This window comes from Procambarus clarkii, chromosome 62 (assembly GCF_040958095.1).
Source record: "Procambarus clarkii isolate CNS0578487 chromosome 62, FALCON_Pclarkii_2.0, whole genome shotgun sequence".
Taxonomy (NCBI): domain Eukaryota; kingdom Metazoa; phylum Arthropoda; class Malacostraca; order Decapoda; family Cambaridae; genus Procambarus; species Procambarus clarkii.
Genome location: NC_091211.1, coordinates 7549615 through 7575514, shown reverse-complemented (window position 1 = coordinate 7575514; position 25900 = coordinate 7549615). Strand labels below are relative to the sequence as shown.

General features: G+C 40.6%; 1 protein-coding gene and 2 long non-coding RNA genes across 3 annotated transcripts; all 3 read left to right on the top strand.

Moving 5' to 3' along the window:
• The first annotated feature begins 12824 nt into the window (after positions 1–12824).
• On the top strand, positions 12825–13939 carry LOC138354298 (uncharacterized). Its single transcript, XM_069308448.1, has 3 exons — positions 12825–12843; positions 13270–13361; positions 13727–13939. Exons 1-3 carry the CDS (start codon positions 12831–12833, stop codon positions 13937–13939), a joined length of 318 nt encoding a protein of 105 aa, XP_069164549.1. The 5' UTR covers positions 12825–12830.
• Positions 13940–14483: 544 nt separating this feature from the next.
• LOC123766650 (uncharacterized) lies at positions 14484–15535 on the top strand. Its single transcript, XR_011223464.1, has 2 exons — positions 14484–14644; positions 14913–15535. It is a non-coding gene; the product is annotated as an uncharacterized lncRNA (long non-coding RNA).
• An 8686-nt stretch (positions 15536–24221) lies between these two features.
• Positions 24222–25641, top strand: LOC123766649 (uncharacterized). The gene is made up of 3 exons (XR_006773845.2): positions 24222–24522; positions 25308–25428; positions 25606–25641. It is a non-coding gene; the product is annotated as an uncharacterized lncRNA (long non-coding RNA).
• The last annotated feature ends 259 nt before the right edge of the window (positions 25642–25900 follow it).

The following is a 25900-nucleotide window of genomic DNA, read 5'->3' as shown; positions in this document are numbered from 1 at the left end:
TAACAAACCAGGAGCAAATATTTAAAGATCACCAAGCCACAATGTAGGATAGGAAACAGGTGTTATATATATATATATATATATATATATATATATATATATATATATATATATATATATATATACAGTATATATATATATATATATATATATATATATATATATATATATATATATATATATATATATATATATATATATATATATATATATATATATATATATATAAACACAAAGCCATACATACATATATATTATATAATATAAGTGAATTCAATATAATATATTCAGGAAACAACAGTTTTACCTGCTTCTCAATGGCTCTGTAAGCCCGGGAGATGTTGTTTCGTTCTGCTACCTTCTTTCCAATAAGGAGGAGAGATTCTTCCATTTTTTTTTTTGCTTTCCATCCGACGAGCTTTAAAGTTGTACCCACATCTCTGGCATTTTGTAGACCGCACATGAACACATTCCTGGCATTCTGTGCATCTCATTAGGAATTTTCCTTTCAAACCTACAATGAAATACTTCATATTAAAATATTTTGTTTCCTAGAAGTAGCCTTAACTCTCCATATATATGTTGCTTAATTGAGAAACTGTATTTGCGATTAGTCTCTAGCCTATTGTTGATGTGACAATGTGCATTTAATTTTGAACCTACCTCATTAATACTAACTTGCTGAGATAAATGAATTATGGGTTTTAGTCCCTGAGTCTGCCTGAGGACTAATTTATCGGTATATCTAATGATGTTTGTATGTGGAACACTGCAAATTCATACTAAATTAAAACCTTCTCAATAAAGTTTGATGTTATAATTGTTACCTTTTGAAGTTGTTGGCTGGGCCATGACCAATAGTGCCAATGGATCTCAAAATTGTTGAATAACAATGGAAGAGGGCCACGCTCTCGGACTCATTGGCACCCATAGACGCACACTGCCACCATGTGCTGTAAACACACACCAGCATTCATGACCCCAAGAATGAAATAATAATTATTTATTTGCCATATAACTAGTTTATATATCCCAGCTGCAGAAGCGCTCCTGACAGAAATCACAACGTTTGTCAACAACTGCCTCGCCGGGTTAATCCCTGATGAAATTAAACCATTCTTCTTTGGTGCATCCCTATGTGCCCTCAAAAAGAAGGGGGGAGGAATCAGACCCATTGCCGTTGGTAATACCCTTCGCCGCCTAGTTGCAAGGGCTGCTGTCAGAAGTATCCGAACGGAAGCAGCCACCATGCTGCAACCCAACCAGCTGGGGTTTGGAGTCCCCCAAGGCTGTGAAGCAGCTGCTCATGCTGCACGAGCCTACATTAGCTCTCTTACTGAAGACCAGGCAGTAGTAAAATTAGATTTTAAAAACGCTTTCAACTCGGTCAAAAGGGAAGCAATCCTCACTGCAGTCCAGGAACATTGCCCAAGCATTCTCCCGTTTGTGTCAGCAGGCTACAGCAAAGACTCAACCCTCCTGTTTGGCAAACATGAAGTCACCTCAGCAGAGGGAATTCAACAGGGTGACCCACTTGCACCGTTCCTCTTTTGCATAGCGGTTCGAGACATTACAACCAGACTGTCCAGCGAGCTCAACATCTGGTTCCTGGATGATGGCACTCTGGCAGGCACACAAGATTCCCTGCTAGAAGACTTACAGCTGGTGAAGACCCGGGGGGAGTCCATGGGTCTCGTTCTTAGCCCCTCCAAGTGCGAAATTATTGCATCTAGTGAAGTAATCATTAGAGCAGTGAAATCAGTTCTACCAGAAGCCTCAGTCGTTAAACCTACCGACAGCACACTACTCGGAGCACCTCTGAGCCACAATGCCATTGCTGCAGTCCTTGACGAAAAGTTTAGAGACCTAAAGAGGATGGAAGAGAGAATTGGGGACTTGGACTCCCACGATGCCCTCTACCTTCTCACAAAGTGCCTTACCTTGCCCAGGCTAACATACTTCTTAAGGTGTGCACCAACTTTTGGCAACCCACTTCTAAATCAATATGATGAGCTCCTCAGGTCAATATTCAGGAAGGCGCTCAACCTAGATTTAGATGACAGCCAGTGGGACCAAGCAACACTACCAGTGAGATTTGGAGGGATAGGCATACGAAAGGCAACTGAGGTAGCACTTCCAGCATTCTTATCCTCATGTACAGCAGCCAACGAATTGGTAGGGCAGATCCTACCAGAGCGTATGAGAGAGACAGCGGGAACTCATGATCAAACGTTCATCGAAGCAGCCAGACAATGGGACACCATTGCACACCCTCAACCCCGACCACAATTCCCAAAAGTCCACAAGCAGGCCCACTGGGATAGCCCCATAATGGAAAAGACTGTCACAGCAATGATTGACAACGCTGATGCTGAAAACAAAGCTCCTAGCGGTAACAGCACCCCACGCCGGGGATTTTTTATTTGCTGTGCCCAATGCAGCCCTGGGAACTCGCCTCAGTCATGACGCTCTCCGCATTGGAGTTGCCCTTCGCCTTGCCGCCCCCATCCTCACCGAACATAGGTGCATCTGCGGAACTGCGATGGCAGACCAATATGGTCGTCGTAAATGACGACGACTGTATGGTCGTCGTATGGTATGTCGTAAATCACAGGGTAAAATTGCAAGACATGAAGAAGTCAACGACATCATCAAGAGGAGCCTCGCCACAGCCCGCTGTCCGGCACAAAGAGAACCACACTTATCCAGACCTAACGACCCTCAGAAGTGCCCTGATGGGGTCACCTTGCTACCTTGGAAGGATGGTAAGCAAGTGGTATGGGACTACACGTGCGCTGCCACACTGGCCAGTACCTACCTCCACTACAGCACACGTGAAAGCGGTGGTGCTGCTTCTTTCAGGGAATCGCAAAAAATTATTAAATACAGAGGTCTTGCACACTGCTACAGCTTTGTTCCGATCGGCTCGGAGACCCTCGGTTCGTGGGGAAAATGTGCATTGAAGTTCCTGAAGGAATTGGGGGACAAATTGATCAGCGCTACAAAAGACCAGAGAGCAAAAAGTTTCTTGTTCCAGCGCCTCAGTGTTGCGATTCAGAGGGGAAATGCCTGTTGCGTCTTGGGCACTAGTCCAACTTCAGAGGAATTCGAAGAAGTGTTTGACTTGCAACAATGATCGAACCCGTCTGTGACATTCATCAATGTTTCCCATTGTTGTGTTTTTCAAGAGATCCATAACCTTTAAGCACCTTTTTGCATTATTATTTTTGTATCAACCCATGTATATCTTGTAACCATCAAATGCATAATAAAGCACAAAAAATATTTAAGGAAGGGGGTGGTAGGAGAAAAGCACACAGAAACTGTATTGGAGGGGATCTAAACATTCCCTCTAGTGCGTTATGCGTGGTTTCCTCCGAGGCTATGGGTCCCCCTTCTTCCAGCTAGAGGTGGTACTCCCTTCCTGTATTATTTATATATATATATATATATATATATATATATATATATATATATATATATATATATATATATATATATATTATGTATATATATGTATATATATATATATATATATATATATATATATATATATATATATATATATATATATATATATATAATCTTTGGACAACACCCACCAGTGGGACTCGAACCCAGAAAGCACAACTACCTTCCAGTAGCTGGCATAACTAGTATGCTTTAACCCACTACGCCATCAGACCTTACAAAAGAAGTAGATAGTTCGAGATATATATATCTCAAACATCTCTACCTCCCGAAGGCACCAGATGAGTGAGGGGTCAGTCTGCAATTTTCGTCAAGCCACTGTCAATGTGAGAGAACTCGTGTCCAGCTTATAAGCCTATACTTGCATAAACCACAAGTGAAGATAAACAATCTTTGGACAACACCCACCAGTGGGACTCGAACCCAGAAAGCACAACTACCTTCCAGTAGCTGGCATAACTAGTATGCTTTAACCCACTACGCCATCAGACCTTACAAAAGAAGTAGATAGTTCGAGATATATATATCTCAAACATCTCTACCTCCCGAAGGCACCAGATGAGTGAGGGGTCAGTCTGCAATTTTCGTCAAGCCACTGTCAATGTGAGAGAACTCGTGTCCAGCTTATAAGCCTATACTTGCATAAACCACAAGTGAAGATAAACAATCTTTGGACAACACCCACCAGTGGGACTCGAACCCAGAAAGCACAACTACCTTCCAGTAGCTGGCATAACTAGTATGCTTTAACCCACTACGCCATCAGACCTTACAAAAGAAGTAGATAGTTCGAGATATATATATCTCAAACATCTCTACCTCCCGAAGGCACCAGATGAGTGAGGGGTCAGTCTGCAATTTTCGTCAAGCCACTGTCAATGTGAGAGAACTCGTGTCCAGCTTATAAGCCTATACTTGCATAAACCACAAGTGAAGATAAACAATCTTTGGACAACACCCACCAGTGGGACTCGAACCCAGAAAGCACAACTACCTTCCAGTAGCTGGCATAACTAGTATGCTTTAACCCACTACGCCATCAGACCTTACAAAAGAAGTAGATAGTTCGAGATATATATATCTCAAACATCTCTACCTCCCGAAGGCACCAGATGAGTGAGGGGTCAGTCTGCAATTTTCGTCAAGCCACTGTCAATGTGAGAGAACTCGTGTCCAGCTTATAAGCCTATACTTGCATAAACCACAAGTGAAGATAAACAATCTTTGGACAACACCCACCAGTGGGACTCGAACCCAGAAAGCACAACTACCTTCCAGTAGCTGGCATAACTAGTATGCTTTAACCCACTACGCCATCAGACCTTACAAAAGAAGTAGATAGTTCGAGATATATATATCTCAAACATCTCTACCTCCCGAAGGCACCAGATGAGTGAGGGGTCAGTCTGCAATTTTCGTCAAGCCACTGTCAATGTGAGAGAACTCGTGTCCAGCTTATAAGCCTATACTTGCATAAACCACAAGTGAAGATAAACAATCTTTGGACAACACCCACCAGTGGGACTCGAACCCAGAAAGCACAACTACCTTCCAGTAGCTGGCATAACTAGTATGCTTTAACCCACTACGCCATCAGACCTTACAAAAGAAGTAGATAGTTCGAGATATATATATCTCAAACATCTCTACCTCCCGAAGGCACCAGATGAGTGAGGGGTCAGTCTGCAATTTTCGTCAAGCCACTGTCAATGTGAGAGAACTCGTGTCCAGCTTATAAGCCTATACTTGCATAAACCACAAGTGAAGATAAACAATCTTTGGACAACACCCACCAGTGGGACTCGAACCCAGAAAGCACAACTACCTTCCAGTAGCTGGCATAACTAGTATGCTTTAACCCACTACGCCATCAGACCTTACAAAAGAAGTAGATAGTTCGAGATATATATATCTCAAACATCTCTACCTCCCGAAGGCACCAGATGAGTGAGGGGTCAGTCTGCAATTTTCGTCAAGCCACTGTCAATGTGAGAGAACTCGTGTCCAGCTTATAAGCCTATACTTGCATAAACCACAAGTGAAGATAAACAATCTTTGGACAACACCCACCAGTGGGACTCGAACCCAGAAAGCACAACTACCTTCCAGTAGCTGGCATAACTAGTATGCTTTAACCCACTACGCCATCAGACCTTACAAAAGAAGTAGATAGTTCGAGATATATATATCTCAAACATCTCTACCTCCCGAAGGCACCAGATGAGTGAGGGGTCAGTCTGCAATTTTCGTCAAGCCACTGTCAATGTGAGAGAACTCGTGTCCAGCTTATAAGCCTATACTTGCATAAACCACAAGTGAAGATAAACAATCTTTGGACAACACCCACCAGTGGGACTCGAACCCAGAAAGCACAACTACCTTCCAGTAGCTGGCATAACTAGTATGCTTTAACCCACTACGCCATCAGACCTTACAAAAGAAGTAGATAGTTCGAGATATATATATCTCAAACATCTCTACCTCCCGAAGGCACCAGATGAGTGAGGGGTCAGTCTGCAATTTTCGTCAAGCCACTGTCAATGTGAGAGAACTCGTGTCCAGCTTATAAGCCTATACTTGCATAAACCACAAGTGAAGATAAACAATCTTTGGACAACACCCACCAGTGGGACTCGAACCCAGAAAGCACAACTACCTTCCAGTAGCTGGCATAACTAGTATGCTTTAACCCACTACGCCATCAGACCTTACAAAAGAAGTAGATAGTTCGAGATATATATATCTCAAACATCTCTACCTCCCGAAGGCACCAGATGAGTGAGGGGTCAGTCTGCAATTTTCGTCAAGCCACTGTCAATGTGAGAGAACTCGTGTCCAGCTTATAAGCCTATACTTGCATAAACCACAAGTGAAGATAAACAATCTTTGGACAACACCCACCAGTGGGACTCGAACCCAGAAAGCACAACTACCTTCCAGTAGCTGGCATAACTAGTATGCTTTAACCCACTACGCCATCAGACCTTACAAAAGAAGTAGATAGTTCGAGATATATATATCTCAAACATCTCTACCTCCCGAAGGCACCAGATGAGTGAGGGGTCAGTCTGCAATTTTCGTCAAGCCACTGTCAATGTGAGAGAACTCGTGTCCAGCTTATAAGCCTATACTTGCATAAACCACAAGTGAAGATAAACAATCTTTGGACAACACCCACCAGTGGGACTCGAACCCAGAAAGCACAACTACCTTCCAGTAGCTGGCATAACTAGTATGCTTTAACCCACTACGCCATCAGACCTTACAAAAGAAGTAGATAGTTCGAGATATATATATCTCAAACATCTCTACCTCCCGAAGGCACCAGATGAGTGAGGGGTCAGTCTGCAATTTTCGTCAAGCCACTGTCAATGTGAGAGAACTCGTGTCCAGCTTATAAGCCTATACTTGCATAAACCACAAGTGAAGATAAACAATCTTTGGACAACACCCACCAGTGGGACTCGAACCCAGAAAGCACAACTACCTTCCAGTAGCTGGCATAACTAGTATGCTTTAACCCACTACGCCATCAGACCTTACAAAAGAAGTAGATAGTTCGAGATATATATATCTCAAACATCTCTACCTCCCGAAGGCACCAGATGAGTGAGGGGTCAGTCTGCAATTTTCGTCAAGCCACTGTCAATGTGAGAGAACTCGTGTCCAGCTTATAAGCCTATACTTGCATAAACCACAAGTGAAGATAAACAATCTTTGGACAACACCCACCAGTGGGACTCGAACCCAGAAAGCACAACTACCTTCCAGTAGCTGGCATAACTAGTATGCTTTAACCCACTACGCCATCAGACCTTACAAAAGAAGTAGATAGTTCGAGATATATATATCTCAAACATCTCTACCTCCCGAAGGCACCAGATGAGTGAGGGGTCAGTCTGCAATTTTCGTCAAGCCACTGTCAATGTGAGAGAACTCGTGTCCAGCTTATAAGCCTATACTTGCATAAACCACAAGTGAAGATAAACAATCTTTGGACAACACCCACCAGTGGGACTCGAACCCAGAAAGCACAACTACCTTCCAGTAGCTGGCATAACTAGTATGCTTTAACCCACTACGCCATCAGACCTTACAAAAGAAGTAGATAGTTCGAGATATATATATCTCAAACATCTCTACCTCCCGAAGGCACCAGATGAGTGAGGGGTCAGTCTGCAATTTTCGTCAAGCCACTGTCAATGTGAGAGAACTCGTGTCCAGCTTATAAGCCTATACTTGCATAAACCACAAGTGAAGATAAACAATCTTTGGACAACACCCACCAGTGGGACTCGAACCCAGAAAGCACAACTACCTTCCAGTAGCTGGCATAACTAGTATGCTTTAACCCACTACGCCATCAGACCTTACAAAAGAAGTAGATAGTTCGAGATATATATATCTCAAACATCTCTACCTCCCGAAGGCACCAGATGAGTGAGGGGTCAGTCTGCAATTTTCGTCAAGCCACTGTCAATGTGAGAGAACTCGTGTCCAGCTTAAGACAGTTCTCTCACATTGACAGTGGCTTGACGAAAATTGCAGACTGACCCCTCACTCATCTGGTGCCTTCGGGAGGTAGAGATGTTTGAGATATATATATCTCGAACTATCTACTTCTTTTGTAAGGTCTGATGGCGTAGTGGGTTAAAGCATACTAGTTATGCCAGCTACTGGAAGGTAGTTGTGCTTTCTGGGTTCGAGTCCCACTGGTGGGTGTTGTCCAAAGATTGTTTATTTTCACTTGTGGTTTATGCAAGTATAGGCTTATAAGCTGGACACGAGTTCTCTCACATTGACAGTGGCTTGACGAAAATTGCAGACTGACCCCTCACTCATCTGGTGCCTTCGGGAGGTAGAGATGTTTGAGATATATATATCTCGAACTATCTACTTCTTTTGTAAGGTCTGATGGCGTAGTGGGTTAAAGCATACTAGTTATGCCAGCTACTGGAAGGTAGTTGTGCTTTCTGGGTTCGAGTCCCACTGGTGGGTGTTGTCCAAAGATTGTTTATCTTCACTTGTGGTTTATGCAAGTATAGGCTTATAAGCTGGACACGAGTTCTCTCACATTGACAGTGGCTTGACGAAAATTGCAGACTGACCCCTCACTCATCTGGTGCCTTCGGGAGGTAGAGATGTTTGAGATATATATATCTCGAACTATCTACTTCTTTTGTAAGGTCTGATGGCGTAGTGGGTTAAAGCATACTAGTTATGCCAGCTACTGGAAGGTAGTTGTGCTTTCTGGGTTCGAGTCCCACTGGTGGGTGTTGTCCAAAGATTGTTTATCTTCACTTGTGGTTTAAGCAAGTATAGGCTTATAAGCTGGACACGAGTTCTCTCACATTGACAGTGGCTTGACGAAAATTGCAGACTGACCCCTCACTCATCTGGTGCCTTCGGGAGGTAGAGATGTTTGAGATATATATATCTCGAACTATCTACTTCTTTTGTAAGGTCTGATGGCGTAGTGGGTTAAAGCATACTAGTTATGCCAGCTACTGGAAGGTAGTTGTGCTTTCTGGGTTCGAGTCCCACTGGTGGGTGTTGTCCAAAGATTGTTTATCTTCACTTGTGGTTTATGCAAGTATAGGCTTATAAGCTGGACACGAGTTCTCTCACATTGACAGTGGCTTGACGAAAATTGCAGACTGACCCCTCACTCATCTGGTGCCTTCGGGAGGTAGAGATGTTTGAGATATATATATCTCGAACTATCTACTTCTTTTGTAAGGTCTGATGGCGTAGTGGGTTAAAGCATACTAGTTATGCCAGCTACTGGAAGGTAGTTGTGCTTTCTGGGTTCGAGTCCCACTGGTGGGTGTTGTCCAAAGATTGTTTATCTTCACTTGTGGTTTATGCAAGTATAGGCTTATATATATATATATATATATATATATATATATATCGTACCTAATAGCCAGAACGCACTTCTCAGCCTACTATTCAAGGCCCGATTTGCCTAATAAGCCAAGTTTTCATGAATTAATGTTTTTTCGTCTACCTAACCTACCTAACCTAACCTAACCTAGCTTTTTTGGCTACCTAACCTAACCTTACCTATAATTATAGGTTAGGTTAGGTTAGGTAGGGTTGGTTAGGTTCGGTCATATATCTACGTTAATTTTAACTCCAATAAAAAAAAATTGACCTCATACATAGAGAAAAGGGTTGCTTTATCATTTCATAAGAAAAAAATTATAGTAAATATATTAATTCAGGAAAACTTGGCTTATTAGGCAAATCGGGCCTTGAATAGTAGGCTGAGAAGTGAGTTCTGGCTACTAGGTACGACATATATATATATATATATATATATATATATATATATATATATATATATGTCGTACCTAATAGCCAGAACGCACTTCTCAGCCTACTATGCAAGGCCCGATTTGCCTAATAAGCCAAGTTTTCCTGAATTAATATATTTTCTCTAATTTTTTTCTTATGAAGTGATAAAGCTTCCCATTTCATTATGTATGAGGTCAATTTTTTTTTATTGGAGTTAAAATTAACGTAGATATATGACCGAACCTAACCAACCCTACCTAACCTAACCTAACCTATCTCTATCGGTTAGGTTAGGTTAGGAAGCAGAAAAAGTTAGGTTAGGTTAGGTTAGGTAGGTTAGGTAGTCGAAAAAAACATTAATTCATGAAAACTTGGCTTATTAGGCAAATTGGGTAATGCATAGTTGGCTGAGAAGTGCGTTCTGGCTATTAGGTACGACATATATATATATATATATATATATATATATATGTCGTACCTAGTAGCCAGAACGCACTTCTCAGCCTACTATGCATGGCCCGATTTGACTAATAAGCCAAGTTTTCCTGAATTAATATATTTTCTCTAATTTTTTTCTTATGAAATGGTAAAGCTACCCATTTCATTATGTATGAGGTCAATTTTATTTTATTGGAGTTAAAATTAACGTAGATATATGACCGAACCTAACCAACCCTACCTAACCTAACCTAACCGATCTCTATAGGTTAGGTTGGGTTAGGTAGCCGAAAAAGTTAGGTTAGGTTAGGTTAGGTAGGTTAGGTAGTCGAAAAACAATTATTTCATGAAAACTTGGCTTATTAGGCAAATCGGGCCTTGCATAGTAGGCTGAGAAGTGAGTTCTGGCTACTAGGTACGACATATATATATATATATATATATATATATATATGTCGTACCTAGTAGCCAGAATGCACTTCTGAGCCTACTATGCAAGGCCCAATTTGCCTAATAAGCCAAGTTTTCCTGAAATAATATATTTTCTAAATTTGTTTTCTTATTAAATGATAAAGCTACCCATTTCATTATGTATGAGGTCAATTTTGTTTTATTGGAGTTAAAATTAACGTAGATATATGACCGAACCTAACCAACCCTACCTAACCTTACCTAAGCTATCTTTAAACGTTAGGTTAGGTTAGATAGCCGAAAAACGTAGGTTAGGTTAGGTAGGTTAGGTAGTCGAAAAACAATTAATTCATGAAAACTTGGCTTATTAGGCAAATCGGGCCTTGCATAGTAGGCAGAGAAGTGCGTTCTGGCTACTAGGTACGACATATATATATATATATATATATATATATATATATATATATATATATATATATATATATATATATATATATATATATATATATATATATATATGTATGTATGTTTGTATATGTGGAATAGGAGAAAATAGATCACACACGGCCTATATATATATATATATATATATATATATATATATATATATATATATATATATATATATATATATATATATATATATATATATATATATAGTTTTCAGTTATATATATATATATATATATATATATATATATATATATATATATATATATATATATATATATATATATATATATATAACTGAAAACTCACACCCCAGAAGTGACTCGAACCCATACTCCCAGGAGCAACGCAACTGGTATGTACAAGACGCCTTAATCCACTTGACCATCACGACCGGACAAAATGAGGTGATAGCCGAGGCTATTTGAACCACCCCACCGCCGGCACTCGGATAGTAATCTTGGTCATAGCATTTTACCAAATGACCTCATTCTTTAGGGCACACGTGAGAAACACAAATGCGAACAAGCCTGAATGGTCCCCAGGACAATATGCAACTGAAAACTCACACCCCAGAAGTGACTCGAACCCATACTCCCAGGAGCAATGCAACTGGTATGTACAAGACGCCTTAATCCACGTTTTCAGTTGCATATTGTCCTGGGGACCATTCAGGCTTGTTCGCATTTATGTTCCTCACGTGTGCCCCAAAGAATGAGGTGATTTGGTAAAATGCTATGCCCAAGATTACTATCCGAGTGCCGGCGGTGGGGTGGTTCAAATAGCCTCGGCTATCACCTCATTTTGTCCGGTCGTGATGGTCAAGTGGATTAAGGCATCTTGTACATACCAGTTGCGTTGCTCCTGGGAGTATGGGTTCGAGTCACTTCTGGGATGTGAGTTTTCAGTTGCATATTGTCCTGGGGACCATTCAGGCTTGTTTGCATATATATATATATATATATATATATATATATATATATATATATATATATATATATATATATATATATATTGTGTATTTAAAGGTTACAAAGCATACAAGACAAATGCCTAAAGGTTATGGATCTTTTGAGTATATATATACATATATATATATATATATATATATATATATATATATATATATATATATATATATATATATATATATATATACACTTTTGTCCAAAAGAGTAGCCATATATGTGGAGTGTCGACATTGAAAGCTGCCAAAAATAAACCTGTTTCATTTAGAAGTTTGGATGAAACCGGCATAAGCATGGCTTCCTGTCGACATGGAATTATTCTTGCTGCATTAAATATTTATCAGGGAGAGCTCTACAGTTATGCCCACTATTTGCAAATGAACCGTTTACAAAATGTGTCCTTCATATGCCAGGATATCATCTTTAAATACTGGCCATGGGCCTTAAAGATTTCATCAAGAGAACAGAAGTTCTCACTTGGGCAAGGAAAGCCTTTTTTAGGAGTCCTACATGCCAAAGGACATTCTTGGTATTGTCAGGTAAATAATCTAATACTGTAATAATATTTTGACTTTGTTTTACTGTAAGTTGGAAAATATAATTTCTTTTAAACTCTTATATGTAAGGATTTATCTATGTTAAATGCAAATTGTTAATACAGTAGGTAGTTTTTAACAAACGTTATGCTAAGGTTATGTCAAAGGTTTTGTATGGAGGGCGGTGGCTAGAAGGAAGTGGCCTGACATCTGGGGAGGAGGCAGAGCAAGTATTTTCACTAAGAACACTAAGAACATGCTTAAAGCTGGTATGTGTTAATTTTTGTTTAATCTAGTTCTAAATTTTGTACCTTTCAATCAAATCAGTACAATGGTAACATTTGATGGTTATATATATCCAGATAATGTTATAAAATAATATAAGAATATAGGAAATTGCAGAAAGGCATTTTGGCTCATATAAAGTAGCATTATACTCATATGCAACCAACATATACATGTATAATCCTTGTTTGAAAAATCAAGTTGTCCCTGTTTTTATGCTTTCTTTCACATCCTGATATTTTTAATCTTATTACTCTACCACTATTTTTGAGCTCTTTGTTTCCTCTGAAATAACAATTAATTCATTCCACTTAAGACAGCATCAATATCATCATCCTTTTACTTTCCAATCAGTATTTTGAGACACACAGTATTAAGATGTCAATGAATAACTAAATTTATTTCCACAGAGCGTACAGAAGAACTGACAGAGGGGGCACTCTTTTGGAATCACAGAAAAATTAATGGAATGCCTCGGGCATTAGTTGCCAGATTCAGAAAGGTATTAACATATGAATTGTTCTATACAATGAAAATATAGAATTATATATAAATATACAATTGTTCTATACAATGAATCAAGTGTATATACATGTTTTTATTTATCTTTAATCTTATTATAAGACACTAATGGTATTTTCTTCTCATAGACAAAGTAAAATTGGATAAAAACCCACTTGTGTATTTGGGAAATTTATGTAAAGAATTACACCAAGTCTTTCACACACTCCTTGGTGCTTTGTCAAGGTCTGAATCTGTAAAACACATACTCAGACCTTGACAAAGCACTAAGGATAGTTCAAAAGACTTTGTTTAACTCTGAACATAAATTTTACAATAAATATGATGGCATTTATTTTTAAATAGGCCACAGAGACAGCTGCAGCAGTTTCAAATGAGATTCACAGGCTTAATGTCCCAGAATCTGTTATTGAGAAATGGAGATCAGAATTACTGATCATTGCAAGATCCTTAAATAACAGATCCTCTGCCAATAACATTGAGCATACTATCGAGGCATATGGAGAGAATATAAGGCATCGCAAAAATCAGATTACCTCTTATGCAGGTAGACATTAATTCCTTTTTTGTTTGTTCACTGAAACCTAAACATTAATACAGTACACAGTTGTTAAATTAGTTTTTCTATGTAAAATACTATTGGTGCAAATCAAATATTTGATAACAACCTGAAACTTTACAGTTTCATCTAAAATGAGAGCTGTATTGAGAAACAAAAATGAAGTTGAGAAAAAAAAACTACGAGATCTCATAAAAATCTACAATCAGAACCATCCAGATTTGTCTGAAGCAGATGTTTCAACTGGCATCCTTCCATGGCACAATTTATTGCTTCATCAAAACACAAGTGGCATTTACACAAGATCTAATGATTCATTAGTTTTCTCAGCATTTTCAAATATTTATATATTATTTGTATTAATTGTACTTTTATATATGGAAAGACTGCAATACCATTAAATTGAGTTTGTTTTCTAAAGGTAAATTTTATAGATACAATTTTTAATGATTAATTCACAAATGATTCCCATTATCATAATTTGTCAATCACATACTGTACTTTCATTTTGCATTATAGTGTCCCTGACTGAAAAAAGAAGTGCAGTGGAAAAGTTTGAGCTCCAGAAGTGATGTAGAGAGGAGGAATCACTAACCATTCAAGAAATGATAACATGGTTACAGTACTACAAAAAGAAAAGGGACAAACTATCCGAGTATATTCAAGAATTACAATGTGATTCTTTCCCTTCATGTCTCTGCAAGGTAAGAAATTCAAAATACTTTTTGCAATTTAGATCTTCAAAACACTCAACTCACTTAAATGTGTTCAATTAGTCACAGTAATATTGCCATCACCTTTCACGTTTAAACACTTCCATTTTCAAGAGTGGTACTGTGGAGAATATGGCTTTTATTATTATTTGTATCCTTTTGTTTTACTTAATCTATACTTTTATATATTTGCATTATGTACAACTAAATAGGTACAGTATATATGTGACTCTAAGATGTTTTAAATATTATATTCCAGGATTCTAACACGTACACCATTGAAAACCCAATTCTGTCAGAAGAAGAGAAACGTGGATTATTGGCTCTTCTCAATCAGGGTCAAAAGCAATGTGCTGACAAGCTTACTGAAGCCAAACATTTATTTAGTTCCTACCAGCCAAATGAGGTCTATGAGCCTTTCTTGGAGCTCTTAGAAAGTGATGAAGATGAAGACATGTATTTACAAAATGAATAGATACAAATGAACAAATCCACAAGGGCCATGATGAGGGTTCGAACCTATGTCAGAGAGGATCCCACACGAGCCTTAATGGACTGTGTTACGACATGGCAAAAGAATTCCAACCGGGAGTTCAACTGACCTCAATCATAGATTTAAGGCATCACGCTATTGTGATTTCTGTGTTTAACAAATAGATACAAGATAGGCTTTTAAATTTTTAAATTTTTACTTACTTACTTTTGTCCTGTTGCTTGGTTACATGAATTGACCACACAAATTATGTTGCTTAGTTACAGAGATTCTTATAACTACATGAATTTTGTTGTTCATTTATAAGCCCATTATGTGCCTCTAAAAATTTCCACTGCCACTCACAGGATGGGTATGTTGTGCATAATAAATAAACTAAACTAATATTTCATATGCATATACTTTTGTCTTTTAATACAATAAAACTGGATTATATTAAAATATTTTCCTCATGCTGTGTTTTTCTCAACCCTCTGAAACTATCACTGGAAAAAAAAAGTGGTAGCCAAGAGGAGGATTCGAACCCCTCACTTGGTACTCTCAAGCTAGCACTGTAGACCACCATGCAACTACTTTGTGAAAATTAATGCCACCTGGGATACCACTGAATCCTCTGATTAAATCCAATTCTCAATGATACATCACATCAATATGATTTCATAATACAAAGGCATGCATACTCTCAATATAAAATACCTTAAACACTCAAGTGAGTGTTGTGTATTGATGTGTGATTTAAAAGTTGAGTAGGTATGGAGGACAAGTACTGGGCTTTATTGTTTGGGATGGTAAAAAATCAAGTCAAAATGTTTATTCAGGTAAATGTACATACATAGATGAGTTACAAACATAATGTTGGATTTATAGATAGAGCTAGTGCATACAATACCTAAACCCATTAATGTGCACAGCGTTTCGGGCAAGGTTTGGGTGTCACATTTCATGATTGCTTGAGAGAGGGGGAAGGAAAGAGAGAGAAATGGGGAGATGGAGGCAACGGGTATTTGAGGCTGAAATACGCAGAGTAGAAAGCTTTCAATAGAATTAGCAGCAGTAAAAATTTGTCCTGAAGTGTCATAAAGGACAGGGGTCGTAAGAAGACTTTGAGAAGACTGCCTACAGATATCATAAGGACTTCCAACCATTCGCCGTGCTGGAGGACGAATGAACGTCGTCATTCCTTCATTTTCTAGTGTGTGGATTGGTCAACATAAGGGAGGAATCCTGATTATATGTGGCATATTTAGACGAGCATACAGACGTATGTAGGTGAAACCTTGCTGAACAGATGAAGATGAATCTGATGACAGAGCAGCTGTCGTGGGCGTAGGACAAACAGTGCCCTGCCAGCGACGGAGAGTCGGCAGGGTAAGCTGTAGATCCAACATGATGTAATCATTGATGAGGCTGTCAGATGAGTGAGTAACGATCGTGGAGCAGCAAGCCGTAGTAGATGAAAATGCAGAGATGGACGCGATGAAAATCATAGCTGTGGCGAGGGTGTTGGCAGTGTTCCATCACAGCAAACAGTGGCAGTAGAGGTCCATGTTGTAGTCCATCGTGGCTGGGTATCGTCGAAACTCTCTGGGGTCACCAATGTAACGATTCTATTGTTACGTAAAGTATGGTGACAATAAACACAGACACTAAGATACTATATACATATTTGGTCGAATATACAGAAGTACACAGGTGATACTTTGGTGTGAGTTGAGCGCACTGAGCGTCGGTACCGTATCTCGCAAGTGTCTGCTCTAGACCACACTTGAAAGTAGACTAGTTAATGTTTGCTATTCTGCTGCTTATATGCTCGGGAAACACCTCACCGTGTTGCCCGGGCAACGCCTCACCTCATTCATCTCCAAAGGTTGACAGGAATATTAACAATGCATTTGGAGCGAGTATATTATTGGGTTAATCTACTCGCTACATGTCCACCGATCCGTCTGTGAAGATGTGGGTGGCTCCTGCTACTGCTATGCTATACATTTGCTCTTCTATTATGCGCCTTAGGATTGTCGGATCATAGGCAGCCTTTTTCATTGGGAGACTTTCAATTACTATTTTGAAAAGACGCTCTTCCCACGGCGCGGAAGGAGTGTAATTTGGGTGTGGATGATCACCCTCTCTATCAAGAATCATGTTTTTTAAATGTAGTCTGTTTAGGACTTTTCCTGCTCTTGCAACCCAAGAGTTTCCATTGTTTTGGCCTAGTCCAATCACCAAGGCCTGCCGTACTGGGATTGGATCAGAAGAAATAATTATCTTACTGATAATTGTAGCTGTCCTTTGTGATATTCTTTCTTGTAGAGAGGGCAAACCCGTCTCCAGTCTAAGAGTTTCAAGCCTGGTCCACATGGGGGCTCCCAGTGCAGCTCTCATAGCATTGTTTTGGGCAACTTCAAGCTTTTTCCACTGTTGGTGTGATAGATTTGTGAGTGCAGGTGCGGCATAATCGATCACTGATCTGACTGCCTGTACATAGTATGTGCGAAGGACTTGCAGATTGGCTCTTCCAGAAAGGGAGGTTAGCGACCTGAGGATTGCCGTCCGGGCCGCAGTTCGCTCTCTCAAGTAAGTGACCTCAGCATTAAAATTCATGTTTGTGTCCAGGATGATTCCTAGATACTGATAGGTGTCGACCCATTCTATTGGTTGACCCTGTACTGTGAGTTGGATGTTGGGCTTCGCTATTTTTATGGGCATGGCCTTTGAATTTGAGGGGTTGAGTTTGATCCCAATGTAAGCGTTGTATACATGTACACTTGCCCTCACGAAGGATGTAACCTTCAATGTAAGTACATAGGTATGACGTCGACCAAGCTGACGAGGCGTTTGACATGCCATCGTCAATCCGGTGCCCCTAGGAATCACATGAGACAAGCCCATGACATTACTCTAACAAGAGAAATGTTGAACAAGAATACCTCCATAATAGACAAAACCCAAGATGCAAGAAGATTACAAATTCTTGAGGCAATTCACATAAGAATAGAGCGACCTACCATGAACACCCAAATCACGGAACTATTTACTCTACCCAAAATGAGAGTAAGGACAAGACAAGAACATATCGATGCCAACACAGAAGACAATGTCCAACATAATAGGCCAATTACACTGGATTAATCTTTGTGTTTAGATAGGAGCTGCCTCGTATGGGCCAATAAGCCTTCTGCAGTTACCTTTATGTTTCAAGTCACATTTATCCCTTATGTATCCCCCCATGTTTTCACCTTTATTGTATTATCACCTGACCCAGTGCGGGTACAGTATTAGATTATTTACCTGACAATACCAAGAATGTCCTTTGGCATGTAGGACTCCTAAAAAAGGCTTTCCTTGCCCAAGTGAGAACTTCTGTTCTCTTGATGAAATCTTTAAGGCCCATGGCCAGTATTTACAGATGATATCCTGGCATATGAAGGACACATTTTGTAAACGGTTCATTTGCAAATAGTGGGCATAACTGTAGAGCTCTCCCTGATACATATTTAATGCAGCAAGAATAATTCCATGTCGACAGGAAGCCATGCTTATGCTGGTTTCATCCAAACTTCGAAATGAAACAGGTTTATTTTTGGCAGCTTTCAATGTCGACACTCCACATATATGGCTACTCTTTTGGACAAAAGTAAAATTATATATATATATATATATATATATATATATATATATATATATATATATATATATATATATATATATATATATATATATATATATATATACAACCCATCCTCCGAATAGACAGTACGTTTTAATACTAAGTGTAATAAGTACATTTTCATACTTACGTATTTAGTACATAAATGCACTTATCGGGCTGTTCCAGTTACCGGCTGGCCTCCCTAGAATATTTTCCCCGAAACGAGGAATGCGTTTTCTTTAATGTAACGGGTGTGCTGTTTTCTTTTCTTAATTTTTGCGGATACTCAGTCAATTTTGCTTATAATTGTATACTCAGCCCAAATTAGCCTTTATAATTTAAGGTATCATGAAAATTGGCCGCTTTTGAGGCAATTAAGCATAGCAGAAGCACAGTCACTGTCATTCAAAGGAAAGAAGGAATGAGATAACTATTTAAATTACGATTTAAATCCTTCTAATTTTTGCTCGTTCGTCAATGAGAACTGTAGAGGTGACCCACGTGTTACAACAATAGTACAGTAATATTTCACCTGGAACTGTCGTCGTAGGGAGAGGTAGGGCTGGTAGGGCAGGTGGAGCAAGTCTAGGCTCGTCAGGAAGGGTAGGACAGAGGGAGTCAATGCCTCTTTAGGGGTCCTATGGGCACATATCCTAAGTGCCAGTGGTGCCGGGCAGGCGTCGTCCGCGCTGGGTCACATGCAGTTCAAATCTGGCCCACTCGGCCTGCGCGGGTAGGCTGTGCGCCGTCGCCGTCCACCAATCAGGGCACAGCCCTGCCTATACTGTAAAATGTCTCCTTTGGCGGGCACTTTGAATGTGGTTCCCTCTACACTCCTCCCGTCCCTATAGAACAATGGGTATATTGGATGGAAAATGTTTCGCTATATATAACATGTATTTTTGTAAAAAGTCTGGTTTCATGAATGGGTCCTATTACAATTATTACCCGTATTATCTTTGCACTGTACACGAACATTATAATTATTACCCGTATTATCTTTGCACTATACACGAACATTACAATTATTACCCGTATTATCTTTGCAATATACACGAACTGTTTCAACATTGCATACACTACACTATTCCCTTTCCTTTTTTTTTTTTTTTTTTTTTTTTTCAGCTTCACTTTTAGGAATTTACTCTGTCCTAACAATATTACTCGCACCGAAGCGCTGCTCCTTGAATGTGAGTCCTTTGACAGAGCAACCCTCTTCCCACATCTCACCCCCAGGATCCCAAGGGAAAGCAATTGGATCTATGCCTTCCAAGGACTGACCAAATGCTAGTTCATTCTTTATTTTCTTCTGAGCCCTCCTTTCCACATTGTGTCTTAACAGGCCCCACTTCCTGTGAGAATTTTGCTTCGCTTCCTGATCCAGACCTGTCTGTTCAGTAGTGGCATGGTCCCGAATTGCCACTTTTGTCCTGCATTGGATTCCTGAAGGGGTCTCACTTGACGAGTTCTCACTTAGCATAACCAAACTCTGCTGGTTGTACGTGTCTGATGTGCTAATGTCCATGTCCCCCCTGTCAGTGTGAGCCGAGATGTCTTCCACACCTCTAGACAATATCTGGTCAGCATCTTGCTCCGATGCCCCTCCTTGGCCTGTTATGCACTGGGTCGGATTTAGGCCGAATGAGCCGACCCGGCAGCGTTTAAAGACGAATTCTGGTCCTTAAATGAAACACGTGGCCTGTTGCCCGAGGTGTCCCCGTGCTGGCGGACTGCTTCCTCATCCCTTTCGGATTCCTCACAGTCCCGAGCAAAATGACCCTCTTTTCCACACCTGTAGCACTGAACAGGTCGCCTAGGGGATGGGCTACGGCGATGCTGTGGTGACATAAGAGCAACTGTAAGGTGCCTCAAACTCTCACACACCTGGTCCAATCTCCCGTTGGTCTCTGAGATACCTGCTACCAAGGTGTCCAACTTCGCCTCCACGCCCATGGAAGATAAAGGATGCGGGCCCGCACTCGATGGTCGGCAAGTGTTGATTCCAAAACCTGAAGAGCTGGTAGCCGGTGATGTGCCTGGGGAGCTGGGAAGGGCGAGTGTCGAGCGCCGAGAAGCGTCATTACTCCTGGGTGGCCGCTCATACTGGGAGTACCTTCCCACTGCATTCACTCGCACTGCTGGACCTTGGGGCACTCGGTGATGGGAGTCGTATCCTTTGGAACCTGAGGAACCGTGGATCGCTAGGGCATTGTGCTGGAAGGTTTGGGCCCAATCAATAGCCTCCTCCATGGAGGAGTTCCTCGCATTGGAAATGTATCCTGCCAGACTCTTATCCTGTAATCCCTGGCCAAATCTCATTACTGCGATTTGTTCCACTTCCCATCGTGGCACATGTTTGTAGGCCCGATGAGCCAAGTGATGGGCCCTGTCTGCCCAATCAGCGATATCCTCTTCTGGTTCCTGCTGAGCCTGGTTAAACTTCATCATGGCTACATCCAGAACTTCCCTATCGCCAAATCGCTTGATCATCTTATGCATCATGCGATTATAATCGATCGACGGTTCTCTGTCCAGTAAGTGATTGTAAAAATCACTCGCCTTACCCTTGAGGCACCACCCTAACTGTGTCAATAACATAGGCCCGCTCCAGTCCTTTTCCGAGGCATAAGACGTGAAACGGCGGTAGAAGGTGGCCCAATCTTACTTCCCGTCATAGTCCAACGCCCGAGGCGGTGTGCGGAAGGTCTCTTTCTGTTGGCGATAACCCGTCCGCCTGCTGCGGGATAGAGAGGCATCCGAATCGGAAGTCCGAGAGCTGTGTGACGAGTGTCGAGCTGTCCGTCTCCTTGATCGGGCCGATCGATGGTGGGAGGGGCTCCCCTGCCGAGTACCTTGGCGGCCACTAGCCCTGGAGTAAGCTGGTGACTGAGGTCGGCGTCCACGTTGTCTGCCGCTGGCGGCACCCCTAGAGGAACGGCGGGTACCCGTTTCGCTGGACGAGGACGATGAACGACTTCCTGCCCCCTGACCTGAGGGCCCGGGACCCTGTTAGGACGGGTCCACCTCAAACGATATAGCAGCCATCAACTCGGGTGTGGCCCGAAGGCGGTTGATATCATAAATGTTGTCCTCCGTGATCATGTGGCGATGCCGAAACTTGATAATGCGAGCGGCCAATGTATCTCCTACACCCGGTAGCCGCTGCAGCTCAGCAGCCGAAGCAGAGTTTATCTAGATTAGGGCCATTGTGCTGGTGTCGAAAGTTAAAGCTCCAATATATCGTGCCACACCTGGTAATAAGAATTAGATCTGGGGCCAGGCACCTCATGTATATCACCCCAAACAAAAAAACAAACAACAACAACAAAAAAAACACGAACACCAATGGCCACACTTAAGGTTCCAATGTTCAGAGATAGAGATAAATGTTCCACAAGGAAAAATTTGCACTGCACAGTCAATAATGTAAATGATGGGGCCAGGTGGGTTTTAAGCAACATAAAACACTGCACACTTAATTGGTACCTGAATCACTTGAGGCTTAGACAAAAACTGGGCACTTACTGCACTTGCAAAACTGGAAAATCTGATATGGCAGGCACTTTAAGGAACTTTGACAAGCAATGTGCCTGATTTTCATAAGCACTGGGCTGAGGGTTCTCAAAAACACTTTTTTCAGGTGAACGTGGGGAACTGTGTGCAGGGCGGATCACCATCCACCTTAAATCTGGTATGAACACAAACTCACTGGCTTACTTAATGTATCTGTTCCCCTTGAGCCGTTACTTCTGTAGAAAGCCTAGAACAGGTTACGTCTAACTAACAGTAGAAATGAGAAAGTAACAGACCTGTATCAAGCACCCTGCAGAGCTGGGACCGGCGTCGCTGCAGTAAACACACTGGAGACGGATGCGCTCGGGAGCGACAGCCTGAAATCCTCCGCGAGCGGATTCGTAAACAATACAGGTCAAATATGATCATGAACGGTGGCCCGTATTCCGTGTGAATGGTGGTACTTGTCTCCCCTTCTTCAAAGAACTTAGGGACCGCGGGAATCGGTGCTTGGGGGACAAGACAATAAAATGCAACAAATCCGGGGAAATAATCCGTATAAAACACTGATAACTGGAACTTATGGAGAATCTTGGGGGATTGCACGAGATGTGGAATAAAACATATGCACAAAAGAACAGGGACTGAAATATCTTGGGCACCGCTATTGAACAACAAGCCGAAGAACATCTATGGTGCAACCAAAGCGCAGTAATTCGAGACTGGAACCGTTGAACACTATCTAAGACGTCTAGACTGAAGTCGGCAGAATGATGATGCAGATATCTTGGCGAGGTCCTCTTGATCACCGCGTGGGAACGTTTACTCACTGCGCCAATGTAGAGGTGACCCACGTGTTACAACAATAGTACAGTAATATTTCACCTGGAACTGTCGTCGTAGGGAGAGGTAGGGCTGGTAGGGCAGGTGGAGCAAGTCTAGGCTCGTCAGGAAGGGTAGGACAGAGGGAGTCAATGCCTCTTTAGGGGTCCTATGGGCACATATCCTAAGTGCCAGTGGTGCCGGGCAGGCGTCGTCCGCGCTGGGTCACATGCAGTTCAAATCTGGTCCACTCGGCCTGCGTGGGTAGGCTGTGCGCCGTCGCCGTCCTCCAATCAGGGCACAGCCCTGCCAATACTGTAAAATGTCTCCTTTGGCGGGCACTTTGAATGTGGTTCCCTCTACAGAACTGATGCCAACGCACTGGCCAATAAACTGAATAATACTGGCCACTAAACAATAGATTGATTGATGAAGATTAAGCCACCCAAAAGGTGGCACAGCAATGAATAGCCCGTAAGTGGATGCCCTCTCTGAGTCATTACCAGTATCAGTAGATGATACTGGAGATCTGTGGAGGTGCGATCGCACCCTGCTTGACGGGAGATGTCTCCCGTGACTAAACAATAAACTGAACCTATCGTAAAGAAGAACGACGACCATTGACCGTCTAGTGCTCCAACAGAGTGTAACTGTAATTAACAATGCTAAAGTCCTGACCAACAGTCAAATATTAATCCATCAGCCACGAATCAGAGCGTCTCCCAACATCAACTCTAGTGCAGGGTCCTGTTGAAATTTTTTTTCCGATTTTACATAGGTTTACCGTGACAGACACTAACAATAGTAGCCTTGAAGAGGAAAGGAAATCGGCAGATTGTCGAAGGTTTACCTTGATATTTTCCAGCTATACAGTACTTTAAAAGAAAAGTTAACAGATGTTTGACTTTTATCCTTCGGCGGGTAAGCTGTTTCACCAATATTTACCAACCATCGGGTTGAATACTTATATGACACAAACTAGACATATTAGTATGAAAAAGAACTTACAATTCTCCAAATAGTAGGACGTGATTCAGTTTTCATGGATATATTCATTTTCGGGTGTTTGACTTCAGTTTGGAAATATGAAAAGGCACAGTTTGGTGCATTCAGATGATAAAGCTTTATGACATTAATTACAAATGGCATAAGAAAGAAGCAAATATTAGTTATATTTAGAACCTATAACAGAAAATAATTTAAGTAAAACAGTTGATATAAAAAGCTGTATATAATTAAAAGTTGCTAGTTTCATCGCAATGAATGTAAACATGTGACCATTCGTTCAAAAACAATAACACACGTGATCCTAGATTTTGCAGTCATCGGGAGAACAAATCCTTCATGCAAACTGCACCTACTATCAAGAAGAAGATCCTAGATTTGGGCATGGTATGTAAAGTTTTCTCGGCATTTATGTAAATAATTCCTTCATATGTAATATTTTACTAATTGAAAAGAATGCAAATGTTTCATTGCTGTTTAGTTAAATAATTTTCAAAAACTTGTTGCAGTATTAAAGTTTTGCTTGTTATGTGTAGGAAGAATATATTTTACTGCATATTGGTATACACATTCCAATACGTTTTTAGTATGCAGCATGTTGTTTTTATCAATTATGTTTTTTATAATAAACTTCCTAGAAGGTTGTAACAGATCCCATGAGCACCTCACCAGAAACAAATACCTATTTGATATTCCAAGAGTACGACTTAGTTAAACTAGAAATGCTTTACAAATCAAGGGACCTCGAATGTGGCCTTCCCAATTATGTTAAAGACTGCACCTCTCCCAACCAGTTTAAGTTAAAAACTAAGTACTACCTAATTAACTCAATGTAACCTACCTCTCCCCCAAAATGTCAACCCATCTCTTCTATTTGAAACAATGCTGTTTGTTGACCAAATTGTATTTTACTTTTTTTCTGCCATGTTTCACCCCCCCCCCCCTCCCTTTTATTCCATTTTTTTCTTATTTTTTCTCAACACAATTTATACATTAATCTCTTTTAGTATTAAGTTTTAGTCTTAGTGTTTTTCCTGCCCGAAACACTTTGCGTAATAGTGGCTTTAGGCATTGTATGTACTAGCTCTATCTATAAATCCATCTACTTTTGTATCTTACCTTGTATGTATGTACTTTACCTGAATAAATAATTGCATTTGTATTTGTAATAGGTAGATGATACAGAAAGCAGTACAATGTCTGTCACAAATCCTTTTACTGCGGCAGCATTAAGACCACAAGTCAGTAGAATAAATATGCCTGGAAGATCGACCCCAGCCAGCATACTAGCAGGTAAAAAAACATTTAATCAGCTTTTGACCAAATTACAAATAAAGATGTGTTATGTTATGTCATTGTGTTAGGTTAGCCTAGCTATTATTTCCAATTTGTTTTTTAATTTGTATTAGTATGCAGTATTAGGCTATTGTAACAAATTGGAATGTACAACGTCCAATATTTTTTTGGCAGATTCGTTCTTGGCTCCTGAAAACTATCTTTACTTACTTTGTTTAGCTGGACATTGTCGAAGTTGGGTGTTCCAGATAAAGGTAAATAACATCTTTAGTGTGTAATTATGGATAAATTTCAATGTAATTATGAAATGCATGATTAATGTCAATCTCTGAATACACTTAGATGTTTGTCATTTTAAAACTTGGTATACAATATTTCTAAATCCAGTATTACCATTCAAAGTACATAATTACATTATTTTTTGGAAAACCAGACAAATGTTGTGTACAATGTAGAAGTTGTGAGGCAA